Genomic DNA, 16,211 nt, shown 5'->3' with positions numbered 1-16,211 from the left:
TACTATCCAAAGAAAAAGACAAAGAACAACACAGAAAAGAATAACTACTCAACAACTGTTGAAAACATCGTCAAGATGACCAACTACGGAGACACCTGGAATACAACCTACGACACCTACGACACCGCAGGATCCGCCTACAATCCTGGGGGCACCTCGACCTATAATCCTACGGGCACCTCAACCTATAATACCTTGGGCTCAACCTACAGCCCCTCGGGCTACGGCACCTACGGCACCAGGGACTACGGCACAGTGGGCTACGGTTCCAATACCACTGCTTCGACTTATGATACCGACACCGGCCGCGGCACCACCTCCTACGACCCCGCCACCGGTGCCTACGACCAGCATCTTGATTACAACACTCCCACCGGCCGCCGACACCACCGCGAGCGCGTGAACTCGGCTGGCACCTATCGTCACCGCGATGTTGACCGCTACGATGACGGATCTACCCGTGTCCACAAGGAGTATGACAATCCAAACACGGGTACCAGCTACCACCGTGACTTTGAGCGTTAAGGCGCTCATTTAGGAGGAGGATTCGCGTTGGGTTTCGACCCAAGCTTGTATATATATCGGCATGAGACCACGAACCTGTTATGAATCTAACAAAGCAGATGAAAAAGTGAAGAAAAAAAAAGTGAAAACCAAAAAAAACCAAAAAAATCTGATTTGTGTCCGTTTTAGCGACTCCCTGTAAATAGCGCTCGTTTCTTGTCATTTCTCGTTTCTGTCACTCGTTTCTAATTACTGTCGTTTCTGCTTGGGTCGAATTATGTACATATATAGTCTGGTTTCATTGGGGGCGAAGGTATGGCTTCAATCAAATCAGACAAGAATGCAAATAAAACAAGGTTAAATCCTAAACTACTTTCTTTTTATGTTGTATGAATGATATGCTATCGAAGCACATACTGCTAAGGAATAATAACTGGATAAATTTGCCCAGGTGGCTTTACTGTAGGTATATTTGAAGACGATATATGATAAAGATGAGCCTATATACACATATCTCAACTAAATGAAATCAATATAAATAGAGCCATGTCCAATCCTATAGTCCTACAGATGTATAGATGTATAGATGTATGAATAGCGAAGCTCAAACCTCTTGGCAAGGATGCCTCAGGCCCCCAGAGCCAATGCAAGGCTGACTCCACATCGTAGCACTTCCCTCCGATCAACTCTCAACTTTATTCTGTACAGCCAACGGATGTTGTGCTGAAACAGCTTCTACTCCAGCTTCTCATGCCCCCGTGATCATGTCGCGGAGGACGCTGGGTGGAGGTCGTGTTCTGGGCAACCCAAGCGCTCTCACAACTCCGTCCCCGCAGCCGAAGCGGGTGCTCTCGCCGACCGCCAGCAGCGTTTCCCTTAATTCGCAGGCCGCATCACAGCTCTCAACAGAAACTCAGGATCTCACCTCGCGCATTTCAATAGAGAATGGCGAATCTTCGATATCTGCCGCCCCGGCTGCTCCGGGGGCTGAGCTCTCCTGTCCGATCTGCAGCGAACAGATGGTATGCTTGTTCCTATGCCGTATTTATTTCTCAAAAAGATAAAGTGGGAAGATACTAACTTGTGTCTAGATGACTTTGCTGCAGCTAAATAGGTACCGATCCATAATTCCCCCTCACAAACGCATCAACGTATGATTAACGATTTGACCGCAGACACCTCGACGACATCCATCAGAACCTTGAAGATAGCCACCAGGATGAAGTCAAAGACTGGTTCAAGGTCCAAATGGAAAAGGCAAGGAAATTCCAGCCTCTAGCTGTGCTGAACCAGAAGTTGAAAGGCCTGGATGTGTTCGAATCAAACGAGAATCAGAGCGCGTCTCTCCCCAGCCGCCCACTAGCATCCCATGCAGGCGTTCCCGAACCTCCGAGAGTACTAGATCCCGAAGATCTCATTACAAGAGAACACTGGCAAACAAGTTCTATGTACGACGAGTGTCTAGAACCATCATGTGGGAAACGATTGAATGCCACCAACGGCTGCGTGAACTGTCGGAGTTGCGGGAAGCTGTTTTGTGAAGAACACACGATGTACCAAATGAAGCTCTCGCGGTCGGCACATCATGAACCGGTGCGAGGAATATGGGCTCGAGTATGCGAAACCTGTTACAAGTCAAGAGAGGGGTACAACGATCATAATGGTAGGAACATCTGCTTTCACTTCTGAACCAAGCTAATCAGGCAACAGGAACCGTGAGGAACCAAACGGATGCGTTCAAGTCAATAAGAAAACAGACTGTTGACAAGGAATTTTTGGAGATATCCCGGCTCGAGAAACGTCTCACCCGTCTCACTCAGCTGTTGGCTAGTCTACCCCCAGATCAAATACACCCCAGTGCAACCAAACTTTTCTCTCTTGCGTGGCAAAATGACCAACGGAAGGAAATAGAGCAAACGATTGTCAGCTGGCAAGATGATGCCAGCGTTTCACGATGTCCGTTTTGCCAACAGGACTTTTCGGGCTACACGTTTCGCAGACACCACTGCAGGACTTGTGGACGAGTCGTCTGCGGCGATCCTAGCACCGAGTGCTCTAGTGAGGTTGGGCTGAGCATTGCTCCTGGTGAGTTTTGAGATGACCTTGCCTCGTGACTTTAGTCTAATTTCCCACAGGCTCCACAGCGACAGCGACCTCTGAGAAAACCAATGCCGATAACCTTGTCAATATTGATGTACGGTTGTGTAAGGAATGCAAAGCGACGCTGTTTGATCGACGCGACTTTAAAGCAGACATGATGCGAAAGCCACCGGAGATCAGGGCCTATGAAAACTTGACCCAATTTGAGAGGGGCATCCGCCTTCATCTACCGAGATTCCAAAAGCTGTTGGCAGCTTTACAGTATGTTTATCGCTTCTGGTGTCCTATTCTGTCACTAACAGCATTGTACCAGGGATCCAAGACGACCTCCATCATCGGCTCAAATTGCAGATGCGTCCAAGGTGCGCAAGCGACTGATTGACTCTTTTGCGCAGTATGATGTTGCGGCTCGACGTATCCGTGACATGCCAACCCAGTCCCCCACACAACAAAAGCTGCAGAAGGCTATATATCAGCAAGCCAGCAACTTCCTTCACCTCCATATGTTACCTTTGAAATCCCTCCCCAAGATCCTTAAACATACAACCCCCGCATCCGAAAGAATACCCAGCCGAACAAGCTCCCCGAGTACTCCGGTCAGTGGATCTACGGCAGGTCTCCGGCCAACAGAGTCTGCTCTGTCATCCATCAAGTACAACAGCGTTGCCGCTAGCGGTAGCAATACCAGCCTATCCAGCAATACCAGCAGTGCTGTCTCAGCCCTGGAAGCCGAGGAAAAGTCTCTCCGAGACCGGCTGATCGTGCTAGAAGAGCAGAAGTTCTTTGTGTCCGAGATGATCGCCGATGCCAACCGGCGGCGCAAATTCGATGAAGTGAGCAGCCTAGCAATGAACGTCGAGGATCTGAGTCGTGAGATCGACCGCGTCAGTGGAATGCTCGCAAGTCTTGACTTCGAAGGTGTTTACACGGGGAATTTGCAGCCAACTTCTTGACTTGATCTTTAATTACTGGGATAGGGGTTTCCATTTTCGTTCACACGCTATCTGTACATTTTCCTTACGTCTTTTGGTCTTCCGCCCGTCTGCGCCTTTTTTTAAATAGTGGTGTTCTGGCGTTCGAGCACTTTGCTTTACGATATGAGCATAGCATCGGGCGTTGGTTCTTTCTAGGATATATACAATCAATGGCTTTTCTATACGTATATTGGCTATTCTTTCATGGTTTGGATGGTTTGAAATTGTTGATATGTCAACTATAGAGATCATATAATAGCCTACTCGAAGGAGTCGAGACTTTTCTCACATGTTCAAACATACAGAAGAATAAGGATGCAGAGATGTCCCACGACGATGAGCACACACCCACACGCCACCACAATAAAAAACGCTCCCCCCACCACAGCTTTGGCGCCTTTCCGCATAGCTTTGGAAAAGCCTCGAAAACTAGCCATGGTGAAGACTAAGGAAGAGGAATCGGTAAACGGTGCTGAAGTAAGACACGAACGAGAGCACGTCAACAGAGGAATTGAAAGAGGATTGAAGAGTGGAAACACAGGATGCTATACCTTTAGTATAGAGAGGTAAACAGAGGAAGTGATCTGTGTAGCACCAATGTGTTGACGCGTAGGCAAAGAGAGATCCCGAGGTCCCGAGCTGTGAATTGGAGAAACTACCTACTATGTCTACCATGAAGCGGTTGATATACTATAATGCTAAGCTACTGCTTCACGGGGACAAAGACACAAAGAGACCAAGACCCGGGTCTAACAAGTTACAATGCCTCAGAAGCACAACAAACAATGAAATGCATCGGATGAAACGATCCTTTAACGAAGGTGTTTCCGGCGTGTTTAAGAGGAAACAGAGAACATCGTTCTACCGTCTTCGTGAAAATCGAGGTTATTCCTGGAATATAGATGTGAAATATTTATTTGGCTTTTGCCTACTATATATGTAGTATCCGAAACTATTCGGTCTTTGGGAGATTTTTCGGGGTTAATCCTTGACGCGAAGGTCATCTATAGACCTTGATGGCATCGGGGCTAACTCCGAGATTATCGACATCATAAAGTAACATTTGAATCTATGCACAAAAACACATGCGTACCTAAGTTATAATACGTTCTCCCATAAACAGATCCAAAAAGAAAAAAAAGAAAAAGGAAGACCAAAAAACAAATCTCAGGTTTGGTTTTAGGAATAGCCGAACGCGGGGGTCGAACCCGCAGCCTTAAGATTAAGAGTCTTACGCTCTACCGATTGAGCTAGCCCGGCCGGGCTGTTGAAGAGAGGAGCGATAAAGTGTCTGGTGAAGCAAAACGTACCGTTGAAGGTATATGGAATATACAACATAGACTTCCGAGGCTGCATGGTGGCGTTCTTAGCGCATGCAGTCCCGTTAGGATATTATAGTGGACATATACATAGTATACTATTCTATCTGTACTACTTAATACATACCTAGTGTATCCATGGATGGATGTAGTAATATGCAGGGAAACCCTTTTTCTCCAATTCCTAAAGTATATATGTACCCACCTAGGTAGGTACTCTCCATTCGCACCTACCTCAACTGACATATCATCCGATGTCTCCTTCCTGTCTCACTATCTTCCCCCTCACCCCTCTTTCCTCCTGTCAACTCCCATCGGCAATAACAAGAACCGCGGACAAAATCTGTGAAACACCTTAATGACAGCTCACTTATGATGATGCCAAGACCATGTAAGTGTTGGATATCCGGGTCGGGTATATACCGAGTTCCCGATCAGAATGAGCTAACTTCTCTTAGACATATCTGTGCAACACGGAAATCTTCGACCTCAAGCCATTCGGAGACCTGACCTACACCTGCGGTTACGTCTCACCGCCACCACGATAGCACTGGCTGGACCTGGTGGTAGCCCTACATGGCATTGCGATATCTCTCCATGCCAAGGGAACGAGTTATGAAAACCATCAATGACAATCGAATCTGATCCAGACGACAAAAATCTGCAATCCGAGAGCCCTGCATAATGGAGAGATTCACCAGATGAAACCCGGATCTAGTGGACACACAAGACGTGGGTAACACCACGGGTCTGAAACTGGGAGAACTCAAGGCTCCCTGGATACCCTACAATATCAGACAACCAACAGGCACGTGAGCTGCCTAAGGCGCAAAATAGTGCACCCGCTTCGTGGACTGCAAAGTCTGGACTGCGAGTATGGCTTTCAAGTACCTACCTAGGTACGAGCATGCGATCCTATCGAGGCAGTTGAATAGCCTCCTCCTCCACTCCAGTCCTCTAGTGGGTCGTGGGAAGTATGGTACCCATACTCCCGTCGACATTTCGCCGACCAACTCCCCTAGGGACTTCTTCATCCAACCAGCTTTCGACGAAGCAATGCATGTTTCATGTATGTATCATAGCAAGTCATGCAAATCCTGTGACCAATCAGAATATGTATGGGCTAAGGATAATTGAGACTATGCGAAAACGTGATGATGGATGGTAATCCCTGTTTATATCATCCAAGGAGAGCCGAAGACAAGGAGACCAAAGGACAAGGCCAAGGCCAAGGGAGCTTGTACTCAGACTCTCTGCTTAAAAATGAACATAGTCCAACTGTCATGGGGAATGTGCTTGTAGTATTGCGAAATTATTAAAGTTTAGATATATTAAAGTCTATCTAACTACCCGGACAGCCACCTATGATGTCTGATCCTCCGAAACATAAAAAGTTTTTTGAACATTCACACCCTGAAAGAATGTGCCGCGGTTCGTCGGGTTCAGATCTTCCTGGCTACTCGTTCGGCTAGTCGCTGACCCATTCGACGTTTGAATTGTCGTAATTACATGTTGATCTTCCCGACCTAGGTCCGGCCGCCAGTATTGCGGACCGGACGAGGCGGAGCGTGTTCCGTTGACGCTTGAGAGAGGCACGCTGCCGCCCGTGCGCTTGGTTCTGCTCTTGCTTCCTCCCGCCGAGCTGGGGTCACGGAACCAGCGGAATAAGGGTCGAAGGGTTACCAGACTTCCTGCGGCGATTCCGAGGCTGGCTTCGACATTGGACCAGATTGAGATGTTGGCGGTTGCGTCTGTTGGGATTGACTGATGTTAGTTGCTGCTTTTCACTCTGTTGATTTTACCGGGTGTATGTAAATCGGAGGGATAGAAACTCACACAGGAAGTCGTGATCCTTGTAATCGTGCAAGTAGGGGATGCGAACGATGACTGCTGCGCTCGCACTGAATCCCATTAGGTCAGTACTGAGTTTGGTTCCAAGGCATCAAAGGGTAGACATACATGCATCCCATTCCCAGAATGCCCGCCAAGGCACACTTGGTCCTCACGTTCATATGTAAATTCCACACTAGGGCAATAGGCAAAAGACCTAGGGTCAGATCACACAATGTAGCAGTGACACTGTAGACATAGGCTATGGCAATGATATGATCAAGGTTCATGCAGGTGCCAGAAACATCAGCATGAGGGTTCTCCAAAAGGCGAACTTGTTGCCAGAAGAACTCAACCGGTTGACATTGCAGTGTCAACATGAACCAGAAGACAATACCCACAACACAAGTGACGCCAATAACAGCCCATAACACGAGTTTATGTGGCCTGGAAACCGTCAAGCGGAGGAGGGCCAATGCGATAGAGATCTTGGCCAGCGCACAGGTCCAGACATAGCTAGTTTGACCAAGCCACCACCACTTTGGGAAATATTTAGCATGTGATTCTTATCTCGTAAGTGAAGGTTGGAGTCGAAGGTCAACATACAAACATTGCGGTTTCCATCGTACCCCTCAGCATGAGATGCTCGGATCTTTGTCCAATTCCATACAATGCGCCAGTGATACCGCATATGGCGAACAAGATGTTCAACAACTATCAACCCATCAGTGCCGACTCCCAGTTGTGCCTGGAAACCCACCATACATACCATAGCGCATACCATAAAGGTATCATCCCAGCCAAAGGCCTTGACGAGTCGAATCCGCACGAAACATCGTAGGCATACGGCAATAAATGAGATTCCAAGGAAGATAGTAGTAATGATGAAGATCGACTGGCTGCGACCTTCGAGGGGCAACATGTTGACCCGGAGAATGAATATATGGTTACCAATTCATGACCCACGTATAGTTTCCATACAAAGTATGCAAGGATGTCCGAAGGAACAACAAGAATAAGATATATTAAGGAGAGAAAAATGTTACAATAAGAGAAAACCCACCGTGCAGATCAAGCCTTACGATCACGGGCATGGCGAGAACGGGCCAAGAGAGGGGGGGCCAATGTGGGTTCTCGTCCACGGGTGTTTGCTGTTTTCCGTAAAAAGAAGGCGGGAAAAGGCGAATAGGGCGAAGACAAAATCGGCAAAATAAGAAAAAAGAAAATAACCAGAATGACCTCAGGAGCGAACGACAGACACGGGCACTTGTTAAGATGGGGTTAGATAGTAGATGGAACCTTGGAACAATGGACCCCGGCACCGGGCAGAGTTGAGGAGTTTCTAACCTTGGAACGTTGAAGGTTTCACATGTGCGGGAAGGAAATGCCAAACTCAAAAAAAAAGAAAAAAGAAAAAGAAAAGAAAAGAAAAATATGTAAGAGATCCCTTTTCCAATAGTTTCCAATGTTGCAGGATTCTCTCATGCAAAGAGACGGAATCAAACCTTCGAGAAAAATCTCACCCAACCATGTGGAAGCCACCTGCAGGGTAATTGTTCAATGCCACCCGCTTAAGCCTCTTGCTACCACTCGTACATACGAAGTACAATGTATCGAACATATTCGAAGCACGCACAGGCCTCTTTTCTCCTCGGGTCCAGCCAAACAATTTGCTCCACTCTGATCACCCACCAATAAAATCTAACCTGTGGAGTCGATGGCTTGAAAAGATCCAACCTTGGAAGTCAGTGATACTACTACCACGATGCTACCGTGATGCTAGTGCCGGGACTATTCTATAACGGGTAGTCGCTGCTGATAATCCGTTTTGAAGTCTCCAGCCTTAGGAGATTCCAACCAATGTCTTCTTCGTTCTCAGGGGGGGCACTCCTGTCAATCCCAAACTCAGTTGAGCCGGGCTGAAGTTTCTATTGCGGCTATTGCAGGCGACCCTTGTCTAGGGCCTGTCGTGTGCATTGCCACGGAAAATACTGGCAATATTTGGCGATAAGGGCACACTCGACCAAAGTCCCATCTAAAGGGATGCACCGACCTGGAGTTTGTTTCAATACTCCGCATCGAGATCTGATCATCCAAATCGTCTTGAGGTTCTCAAGGGGGTAATCGCGAAGCGTTCGATCAGCGGAGACCTCGGCAGACGACCTCAGTATTGTGGGTTGTCGGAAATTACCTGATCCTACTTCCGCGGACCCCACAAGCAACACGGCATTGCTATGCCTGCATGGTCACAGTTTTGTACAATGTATGTCGTATAGCTAACTGCACATGGACTCCGTACGGAGTATACTGTTCAGTCATTACTATCTTGGTCTTACAATACAGCAACCCCGGAATAATTTATAGCCCCAACCGCCAATCTAACAATCTACTATGGGTCTCCAGCTAATCGGACTCTTTAGGCCACCCTTACCACCGGTCCATAATTCAAGAGATTAGCTGCAATATAATCTCGGTACGGAGTACATAACCCACATATGTTCTTGGCATATGGGTCTTCTAAACTAGGCCTGCCAAACTGCGTGCCGAGACAAAGCTATGTTGTATACTCCAACCATGGATCGCAGTATAAGATGGGGCTCTACTATTTTGGTGAAGGGTTCGGCAGATCAAATGAAAATAATTCTCCGCACAAGCACAAAGGACATATATACCTATATGCATGTAGGTAGTCCACGGGTGTTATGCTAGTATCATTAGGTCAGCACACGTGGCCGGCCAGCTAGACCTGCCCCTCGTTAGTTTTCAACCCAGATAGAAATAAGAACCATCTTTCCATCATCCAATAACAAGCACTACATCAGTGTAACATGTAGTAATCCGTACCGTGTTATCTCCTACAACATAAATACGGAGTACTCCGTACTCCGTACTGATCTCGGGATTTCGGGGAGCACCTGGTGGGGCTGAGATGGAGCTGGTTCTCTGCCAAGTCTGCCCAAGTCCACGGCTCGTGAGGCTGGCCTCTGGTCTACTGCCTGCTTTTTGGAGATAGGACATAGGCGAATAAGCGAAGAATACGTTGTGGAATTGGTAGCAGAGCTTCAAGCTTACTATGACGTACGTTGCGAGCTGTCTTGCGGTCTCCTTATTCAAACATAGACCAATTGGTCACCTAGTCATTTCTCTATCTTCCTCCATGTGACATCTACTTCTTATGAATCGACGGGCCCCATCCCGAGGTCTCCAAGGCTGCGCTCAGATCTCTACCCCATATATGCCATGCTCTATCTTGGTAGATTCCTTGACGACCAAAACAGTGAATTCGCTACAGAATACAAACTCGCATGCTTGAATGAAGCCAAATCGAATATTTACATATCAACTTGCACAGAGCACATCTTTAATCAAGTGGCAAGGCCTCCAGGGCAAATTCATTTCCACTGAGCAGGCTTGGTAGCCTGGAAAGCCTTCAGGATGGAGATCACCTTCTCCAAAGCAGCGACCTCCTTGGCCATCGCGTCAGCAACCTTGGCCTGATCCTCACCCAGCTTCGTGTAGAAGTCCTTGCGGTATGGGGTGGCAGACATGGCAGCACTGAAGATGGGCTTGACGATGAAGGAGTGGTGGGGCTTGAGGGTGTTACCGTAGGCACCACGGAAGGAGTCAGAGAGCTCCGCGGAGGAGTCGTCGATGTTGTGACGGAGGGCTTGGACGGTGAAGTCGAGGCCTCTGTTGAGAAGGACAACAATTAGTCAATTGTTCATGCAAATTTGTGTATATGGAAGAGATTCTATTGCAATTGGCCTCTTCCGTCACAATCAAGACATGTGAACATACCGGACCAGCCAGACCAGACCTTCAGTGGCAACGTGCTTGCCGGTCTTCAATTCGTTCAGGACAAGGGTCTGCAGGGTCTCAGACTCTGCAGGAGCTGCCTGCTGACGCTCACGGACTTTCTGGAGGCGGTTTAGAATGTGTCGACACCGGCGATATAATGTATTGGACGAACCTTGATGTTGCCGAGCAGGTCATTCTTGACTGGGGTGAAAGCCGCAGAACCGAGGACGTCTGGAAGTTTCTTGCATTAGTTTGAGGCAGGTCTATGCAAGGGAACAACACGCACCAAAGAGAGTCACCAGCGACTCAGCGGCCTCGAGAAACTCGGTGGTCGAGATGCCATCCTCCGCACCGATGGGGACATCAGCGAAGGACTTGGCTATGGTATCAAACCATGTTCCGTCAGCGGGGATAGCAGGCATTTTGTAGAAGAATTTGAGCAGAAAATAGATAGTGAGAAGAAAGGAGAAAAGGGCTCAATCAGGAGACCGTTGGATATTGTCAACTTCACCGCTGCTGCCACGCAAGCCAATAGCGGGGCACAAGGGATGTGGAGATGATGCAAACAGTGTAAACATACCAACAGTGTCGACAATTTGTTTGTATCGTTTGCAGCATTTGCATGGAGCTGCCAGCGACGTCATCGGATCACCTTGCATCTCGCGCTATGAACTTTACTTGGAATTCGTCGTGCCTGGGCCATCTGATTGCTCCTGCGTGTGTCTGGCGCATGCACTTTTGGTCCACGAGAGTACTACATCGTATATTGTCATGAACTCTCCACCGGACCAGGCCAATGGGTCGCGACCAGAAACCGACCCAAGCTCGTCGTACCATGAGCATTATCATGGCTTGCAGACTGGTTCATATACAGACCAGCAGTTGGTATGTCTCTGTATCTTGGGTGTTGAGTTACAGAGCTGACCTAGTATTCCTTGACAGCGTCATGCTTCTGCCAACCATTTGCATATGACGAGCCGGCGGTTTTTCGTCGGTCCAATCCCGGAAGGCTGGCTGCAAGGTCACCGCAAGTCCTGGTATAAGTCTCGACTAAAAATCAGAAACTATACATCGCAGACCGTCTCGTTTTCTGCGGGCCCCGTTGCGACGCATTACGACGAGCATGGCGATCGACTTGGCCCATCGTCACCTGATTTGGATGAAGAGGTTGCCCTGGCCCTAACCAACACAGACACGGAAGCTGTCGAGGGGCAATATGATGATGAGATTGAAACAGAGGCACAAGAAGTAGCTGCAGCAGAGCCTGTGGGGGAGCTCAGGACCCTAACCCACCCTGAAGCTGAGGCCAGCGGTGACGATCCCATACCGGAAGAGGATACAGAAACCAGAGATCATAGCGGAGAAGATGACGGAGAGTATAGCGAAGGTGATAACGGAGGGGATAGCGGAGAGGATACGGACAGCACACCTAAAGCCAGAACAGGGGGGCAGTACGACACATACGGTAATGATCTTGGTTCATCGTCGTTTGTCACCGCCAGAGAAGATGTCGCCAGCTCCGCAGACACGGGGCAATCAGTAGCTACCATACGAGCTAGCGGATTGGAGCCGGCTGAACTGCGACCGAAGTCCCCAGGCTCACATAACACAAATTTGACTGGTCATTCTTCTCCTAACCGCCCAACCACCAATCCATCCACGGCTCCAAGCGAGGCCGATTCAACAACGCAGTTGCTTCGGAACAACTACAAGGACAAAGGGAAACAGAAAAGCAAGGCATCTGGTGTATCTAGAGCAACGCTTCAACAACATGACCCACAAGACGAAGATGATACTGGCGCAGATGCGCAAATCCAACGGAGGGTCACTAGGAAGATTGCAAAATTCAACCTGGATGACAACATCAGACACAAGCAGCAAAAGATGCGCTCCAAAATTGCAAAGACCCAAGGTACAATATCTGCCAATCGACCGCACCGGCGAAAAGTGCAAGATGGAGAGATTGTCAAAGCAGAGAAGATGCTGGTCTGCGTAGAGGAGACTCTGCAGGACACGCTTCCCGCTGACTACACCGAGAACGACAGCCTGCGCATGGAAACACGGTCAGTGGACAAATGGAGGGAGTTCCTCGTCGTATGCCGCAAAAGCTCTGCAGAGCATACGCCGTTTGCCATTCAGATGTACCGCACTCGTGTAATTCCTGGCGTGCAACGTCCGAACAGCAAAACGCCTCCTTATTACGAAGTACGGCTCAATCACAAAAATACCCATGTTAACTTCTACTCCCCCCTCGACAAGACCATTGTTATTTGGCATCCCCGCAAGCATGGAACCAAAATATTCATACTTCGTCCAAAGTCTGCGGCGCACTCTGCTGAATGGTACACTTTCATTCGCCAGGTGCTTGGATGGCGGCGTCCCACCTCACTCCCTATTCACGTCCCTGATCTGGGGGTTTCCCTCATTTTCAAAAATCCTTTCAGCCAGCTTGAGGCAGAACTGAAAGCAGATAATTCTGACAACGAGCACATAGCAGAAGTTGCGGACCGACCAGCAGTCGATAACAGATTTGCTGCCGCTACCATCATCCAAGGATGCATGGATATGCTCGAAGGACGTGCCGAGTGGGCCGAGGTCTTGAAAGCTTGGTCCAAGACCGAGAAGATGGGGCTTGCTTGGAAGCGGTACGACCGACTTGAATGGGTATTTGGAGTCAACGAGGAAAAGATGTACGGGGCCATGGGGATGCAATCATCTCACGAGCTTGAGTTACGGCCAAGGTATCATTACTCTACTAAAACTAGGCATCGGGGCATACAGGAGGAGCCTGCTCCGATCGAAGGGTTTCTAGTCCGTCTCACATCCCAGAAGGGTATGCATCAGCGAATGAACAAGATGTTCTTCAAACGGCTGTACTTCTTTACCCAAGATCATTATTTGTTTTTCTGTCGGCCAGCCAAGGCATTTCCCCCGCCACCGCCGAAATGTGCCCCCCAGAAGACGGAACTGTACCAACTGCCCGTGAAATCTTGGATCAAATGCCGCTCTCCTGGGATGTCAATCCTTATCCACTTGAAAATGGCGAGATTACATGGCTCTCCAGTGGCAATCGGGAATTTGTCAAGCGGCACGATGAAGAAGCTTACGCGCACGTGCAGAGGAATGTACACAATATCAGCCAGGCAGATGGGTATATCGACATGTGTCGGGTGCAAGAAGTCCGCCATGTCTATCGAGGTAGCTGCCCTGCGGACCCCAATATCCGGGAAGGACCTTCTGTGGACTTCAATCGCGAACCCAGAGAATCACGACAAGATGACGGAGCAACGCGAGAGTTCGATGACGATAGGACATTTGAAATGGTTCTCGATAACGGTCTTGTCATTCGACTCCAGGCATACGATGATGCCACACGGGGTGAATGGGTCAAACGACTCGATGCACTTGTCAAGTATTGGAACGCTCGCTGCACAGACGATGCCACGGAGCTACAGGCCGTACGGCAACGCAATCTCAAGCTGTTGGATATCGATGAAGCTATGGAATCCATTGTCGGGCAGTTCGCGAAGAAATGGGAAGTGAAGAAAGCTGAGGCATCTCCACATTTGCACAACATGTGCTCTCTGTCTGGCTGTCGGACTATCAAGGTAGGTTATCGCAAGCCTAACATCAGATGAATACAAGCACAGCCTACTGACAACACCAACAGATGTCCGGCAACCTCTATCGCAAGCCTCGTCGTCACACTACTTTCCACCAATGCGATGTCATCCTCACAGCAGGCAAGCTGTTAATTTTCCGAAGCACACTGCGCAGGCGAAACGGCACCGAGATTCCACACATTCATCAAGAACATGAAGCGACCATCGAACTCGAAGATTGCTATATTTATTCTGGTTTGATTACTGAGAACGACTTGCTGTATGCCAACCAGACATTCGACAGCAACAACCCCGGTCTTCATGCTCTGCCACGGGTGTACCTCGATGCAAATGCCTTCACAAGTCGCGATGAGGACACTGCTATCACCTTCGTGGTCTGGCAACCGTTGAGTAAGAGTTACTTCCGAGCCCAGGAAATAGGGGAGCAAGGCAAAGCCAAACGATCCTTGCGTCATGTGTCCACGCTGGGCAAGCATGGTCGTACTATCGTGTTTAAAGCACGTAGTCGTGTAGAAAAGGACCGTTGGGTGATGAGCATTTCCTCGGAAATTGACCGTCTCCAGGAAGAGAAACATGAAGACATACGGCTTGTCTCTCCATAATTACTGGTTTCAGTGCTTGCGTTGTCTGCATTACATGATCCCTATTCTATTGGTATATACCACTTCATTTTCATCTTCTTTTCCTTCTCTCTTCTTGAAAACTTCCTCTTTTCACTCGCATACGCGTAGACGGCAATTTTTTACTCAAACGGTAATACAATGATATCCAGAATACATTCCTAATATATGTACAAGTCCCAGTCCCACCAGACACAGTAAAATGCAGTTCTATCAACATATACAAAAGGCCAATATGCGCCAAACCCCATCTATAACCAGCAACCAGGTAATCAACTCAACACCGGCTGCTCGAGCTTAACAGCATTCTTCAAAACACGAGCCCGCACACTCTTTCGATACACATCCGCAGCCTTATCATCCGACGCAGACTCAGATTCCCAGTCCGTCCACTTGAGCCATCGCATCCGCGGCCCCAGTACCGCAAATACCTGCCCAGTAATCAAACTGAGACTGACAGGCCCGTACGTATTGCTATCCAGCGTCTTCCGCGGATCCTCCGCATCACCCTCCAACCAAACATGATTCCACGGGACGATCTGCGTTTGCCGCAGACATGGCTCGCGAGTCGTGATCCGGTCACCGGGTAGACCGATGATGCGCTTAATAGCGATATGAGACGGGTTCGCGGGGGAGCTACATACGAAAGGTATTGTTAGTATTTGTTGTTGAACTTTGAGTCCGTAAAGAAAGAGGTATAAAGCAAAATAAAATAAAAACGATAGCAAAAACACACCGGAAAGTGACAACCATCCCCCGTTCCAGCTTCCGCTCTTTTCTGAACGGCATTATAGATCCCCACGGCCACATGTTGACCGCCACTATGTCGCTCTTCGTTTGAGTTTGCGCATACTCCTCGTTCAGGTATGGTGTCATTGACGGCCCGCGAACCCACATCACTTGCATTACATGTTCTGGGAAGAAGAGTGCGATTGGGAGCACGGGTGCTACCCAGCGGAGAGTTCTGCATGCTCGTCGGACTGGGTATGGGAGGGCGGAGATGCGTTGGCGGAGGTTTGTGAGGAAATGGGAGACGAAGGGTGTTCGTCTGTGTTGGGAGAGGGATGGGCCCTCGTATGTTATGGGTTCTGCGGGTTGGGGCTTCTTTGGCTCTTCCGGGACATGGACTCGGAATCGCGGATTGGGGGTTGGTACTCCTCTTGGCCGTTGTGGTTTCGACATTTTTTTGGGAGGTGGAGGTGGAGGTCGGAGGTGTGGGGGGTTTCGCAGGCAACTAATTGTGTTGGGAGATGGTGTGTTCGCTCCAGCTAGTCGAGTTTCATTATGTAGACTTTGATTACCGAGGGAGACTTGCAATTGGAATTAGAGTGAAGTGGTCTTGAGCCGGAATCATGATCATATGCGCGATATGATAGGGTGTTTGCACTGTTTGCACCCTGCGTTCACGAGTGAGCTAACGCTCAGATGATTCCAAGTTTGCCT

At 48.8% G+C, this 16,211-nt stretch overlaps 6 protein-coding genes across 6 annotated transcripts; 3 read left to right on the top strand and 3 right to left on the bottom strand.

Moving 5' to 3' along the window:
* Nucleotides 1–75: 75 nt before the first annotated feature.
* On the top strand, nucleotides 76–525 carry N7489_008469 (uncharacterized protein; the record flags this gene model as incomplete). The annotated part of the gene is made up of 1 exon (XM_056714219.1): nucleotides 76–525. The coding sequence occupies one exon, from the start codon at nucleotides 76–78 to the stop codon at nucleotides 523–525; it is 450 nt and encodes a 149-aa protein (XP_056561841.1).
* A 743-nt stretch (nucleotides 526–1,268) lies between these two features.
* On the top strand, nucleotides 1,269–3,557 carry N7489_008468 (uncharacterized protein; the record flags this gene model as incomplete). Its single annotated transcript, XM_056714218.1, has 6 exons — nucleotides 1,269–1,526; nucleotides 1,596–1,618; nucleotides 1,680–2,167; nucleotides 2,215–2,589; nucleotides 2,640–2,865; nucleotides 2,918–3,557. 6 exons carry the CDS (start codon nucleotides 1,269–1,271, stop codon nucleotides 3,555–3,557), a joined length of 2,010 nt encoding a protein of 669 aa, XP_056561840.1.
* A 2,702-nt stretch (nucleotides 3,558–6,259) lies between these two features.
* N7489_008467 (uncharacterized protein) lies at nucleotides 6,260–7,649 on the bottom strand (the record flags this gene model as incomplete). Its single annotated transcript, XM_056714217.1, has 5 exons — nucleotides 6,260–6,648; nucleotides 6,734–6,798; nucleotides 6,857–7,266; nucleotides 7,334–7,441; nucleotides 7,509–7,649. 5 exons carry the CDS (start codon nucleotides 7,647–7,649, stop codon nucleotides 6,260–6,262), a joined length of 1,113 nt encoding a protein of 370 aa, XP_056561839.1.
* Nucleotides 7,650–10,119: 2,470 nt separating this feature from the next.
* N7489_008466 (GLTP domain-containing protein) lies at nucleotides 10,120–10,947 on the bottom strand (the record flags this gene model as incomplete). Its single annotated transcript, XM_056714216.1, has 4 exons — nucleotides 10,120–10,417; nucleotides 10,526–10,644; nucleotides 10,698–10,756; nucleotides 10,812–10,947. The coding sequence occupies 4 exons, from the start codon at nucleotides 10,945–10,947 to the stop codon at nucleotides 10,120–10,122; spliced, it is 612 nt and encodes a 203-aa protein (XP_056561838.1).
* Nucleotides 10,948–11,296: 349 nt separating this feature from the next.
* On the top strand, nucleotides 11,297–14,750 carry N7489_008465 (sporulation-specific 71 family protein; the record flags this gene model as incomplete). Its single annotated transcript, XM_056714215.1, has 4 exons — nucleotides 11,297–11,410; nucleotides 11,468–13,398; nucleotides 13,443–14,133; nucleotides 14,196–14,750. 4 exons carry the CDS (start codon nucleotides 11,297–11,299, stop codon nucleotides 14,748–14,750), a joined length of 3,291 nt encoding a protein of 1,096 aa, XP_056561837.1.
* Nucleotides 14,751–15,040: 290 nt separating this feature from the next.
* N7489_008464 (putative mitochondrial inner membrane protease subunit Imp2) lies at nucleotides 15,041–15,950 on the bottom strand (the record flags this gene model as incomplete). Its single annotated transcript, XM_056714214.1, has 2 exons — nucleotides 15,041–15,404; nucleotides 15,505–15,950. 2 exons carry the CDS (start codon nucleotides 15,948–15,950, stop codon nucleotides 15,041–15,043), a joined length of 810 nt encoding a protein of 269 aa, XP_056561836.1.
* Between the last annotated feature and the right edge of the window lie 261 nt (nucleotides 15,951–16,211).

This window comes from Penicillium chrysogenum (genome assembly GCF_028827035.1).
Source record: "Penicillium chrysogenum strain IBT 35668 chromosome Unknown utg000005l_segment0_segment0, whole genome shotgun sequence".
NCBI lineage: Eukaryota > Fungi > Ascomycota > Eurotiomycetes > Eurotiales > Aspergillaceae > Penicillium > Penicillium chrysogenum.
The sequence above is the reverse complement of the archived record's forward strand: the minus strand, read 5'-3'. Positions and strand labels throughout refer to the sequence as shown.